Here is a 1,816-nt window from a genome sequence, read left to right as displayed (position 1 = left end):
ACCTTTAATTCCTTGGCTGTAACTTTCTGTCCTATCCTGCATTCTCCATCATAAGGAACATGTATAAAAATCACTATTCATGGAAACAAGGAACATAAAGAAACAAAAGTGGCTTCATATATAGTAAGACAACTGATCATGCTGCCTCATTTGATAACTTGACATGATCGTGATCCATCCATTTCCTTCCTTGTCTACATGTTGACAAGTAAGACGATATCGTCTCATCTACCTTTAAGCTATGGCCAGACTACTTTATTACCATCACATTTATAATATCAAGCTTCCTCATCTGTAATTTTGTAGGAGTTAACCTATATCAATCGATAGAAGGAACCCAAACCAGATCATATTGAGGGAGCCAGTGGCAGACTGGATCAATGCCTGGCTTTATAGCTGGCACAAGGAAAGAAACACGGTTGTGGCCCATGTCCGTGTTACAGACTGTAATAGCTTGAATTCTGTCGCCATTTTCTCCCATTAATGTAACCTTGAAAACACTGCTCTTGTTCATCTGGTGGCAATAGAAAACCTTGGCAGGGTAGGGCAACGAATGACAGGCCACCAAGCTTGGTGCAGGTACGGCCACAGGCCTTTCCATAATTGTATAATTCTGCCGTAGAAATTGTTGTGAATGTGATGTATCTTCTGAGTTTCTGTAGCGCTCTGTTCTCAGGAGCTGGGGTTTGGTCTTCCATCCCAAGGTGTCATGAACAAATCCAAACATGGATTCCAAGGAGAGGGCACAAAACTTCTTTTCTTCTTTGAGGGGTGGGAGGTTACATTGCTCAAGGGTGTATGGGATGCCTCGGTCCTGAGGAGAGTCTTTGAGAATTGAGTACATTTGAAGAAGGTGAGGAAGATGGGAGGATGAGAAGAGGATCGAGTTGGCTTCTTCTGATGACAGGTATGGGGGAGATGTGGATAAATCTCTGTTGGGGAAATAGATGGGCATCTGCTTGCCCACCGTCAAATCCTTCATCAAGAAGGAGACCATATCAATTAATGACACCTTTGGATCATCATCTCCGTTGCCTTTAGTTTTTTTATCATCGCCACCATTATTCTCCGGACGTGACAAGAAATGCTCAGGCTTTTCGTGATAAACAATCTCTCCAACCTTAGCAAGTTCTATAAGTGCTTTTATCATGCGATTTTCTTGACTCTTTATCTCATTCCAGTGACTTTCAAAATTGTTTGTCACCTTCTGACTTCCATCAGCAAACTGCAATCAAAATTAAAATTTAGACTTAAAAAAAAAAAAAAACAACTGGAGAGCAAGAAACCTGACAGAAGAAAGAGTTTACGATAAGGTATTTGAAGAGTTTCTTAGGGAGGCTTACCATGAGTGCCAGAAGAAAGAGGAAGATGAAGCTCCACCAAGTAACTGGATGTGCCATTTTCTGGAAGGGTATCGATGAATGGCTCTCACGGAGTGTTGGTATTTATCTAAGTAGTCTTGCCTTGGATGGTCTACCTCCTCTTGAGGTTTTCTGGGACAGCTCTGATTCTATTCTCGTGCTGATATACGTTCTGCCTATCCAACCGAGACTCAAAATATGCATGAAGCGAAGAATTGTCCATCACGTGATGTGTTATTACTATTATATGCATTACTAGCAAGAGAATAATATACTTTTAGGCAAGAACAAGGAGAATTATACTACTAGCAAGAGAGTTATACTGTTTTTTAGGCAGCAACAAGGAGAGAACAAAAACGTTTTGATGGAGAATAGAGATAAATGAAGAATTGCAGCACTTTTGTTCATTAAACTCTCTGCAAAAAAGAATTAAATGGACGTGTTTATTATTGTTA

The 1,816-nt window shown here is 40.4% G+C and overlaps 1 protein-coding gene across 1 annotated transcript; it reads right to left on the bottom strand.

Annotated features, from left to right (window-relative positions):
* Window positions 1–319: 319 nt before the first annotated feature.
* LOC137948584 (BURP domain protein USPL1-like) lies at window positions 320–1,400 on the bottom strand. Its single transcript, XM_068794675.1, has 2 exons — window positions 1,344–1,400; window positions 320–1,225 (listed from the first exon to the last, which is right to left on the bottom strand). The coding sequence occupies exons 1-2, from the start codon at window positions 1,398–1,400 to the stop codon at window positions 320–322; spliced, it is 963 nt and encodes a 320-aa protein (XP_068650776.1).
* Between the last annotated feature and the right edge of the window lie 416 nt (window positions 1,401–1,816).

The sequence above is a fragment of the Aristolochia californica genome, unplaced genomic scaffold (assembly GCF_029961685.1).
Source record: "Aristolochia californica isolate CCGP_79_NKW_82.1479 unplaced genomic scaffold, dmAriCali1.0.hap1 SCAF_13, whole genome shotgun sequence".
NCBI lineage: Eukaryota > Viridiplantae > Streptophyta > Magnoliopsida > Piperales > Aristolochiaceae > Aristolochia > Aristolochia californica.
This window is presented reverse-complemented; position numbering and strand designations above follow the sequence as displayed.

Excerpts from the sequence above, each read along its gene's own strand:
- LOC137948584 (XM_068794675.1), bottom strand. The coding sequence starts at position 1,400 with ATGGCACATCCAGTTACTTGGTGGAGCTTCATCTTCCTCTTTCTTCTG. Across the intron at positions 1,226-1,343 it reads TCTTTCTTCTGGCACTCATG|TTTGCTGATGGAAGTCAGAA; the intron begins GTAAGCCTCCCT and ends TTTTGATTGCAG.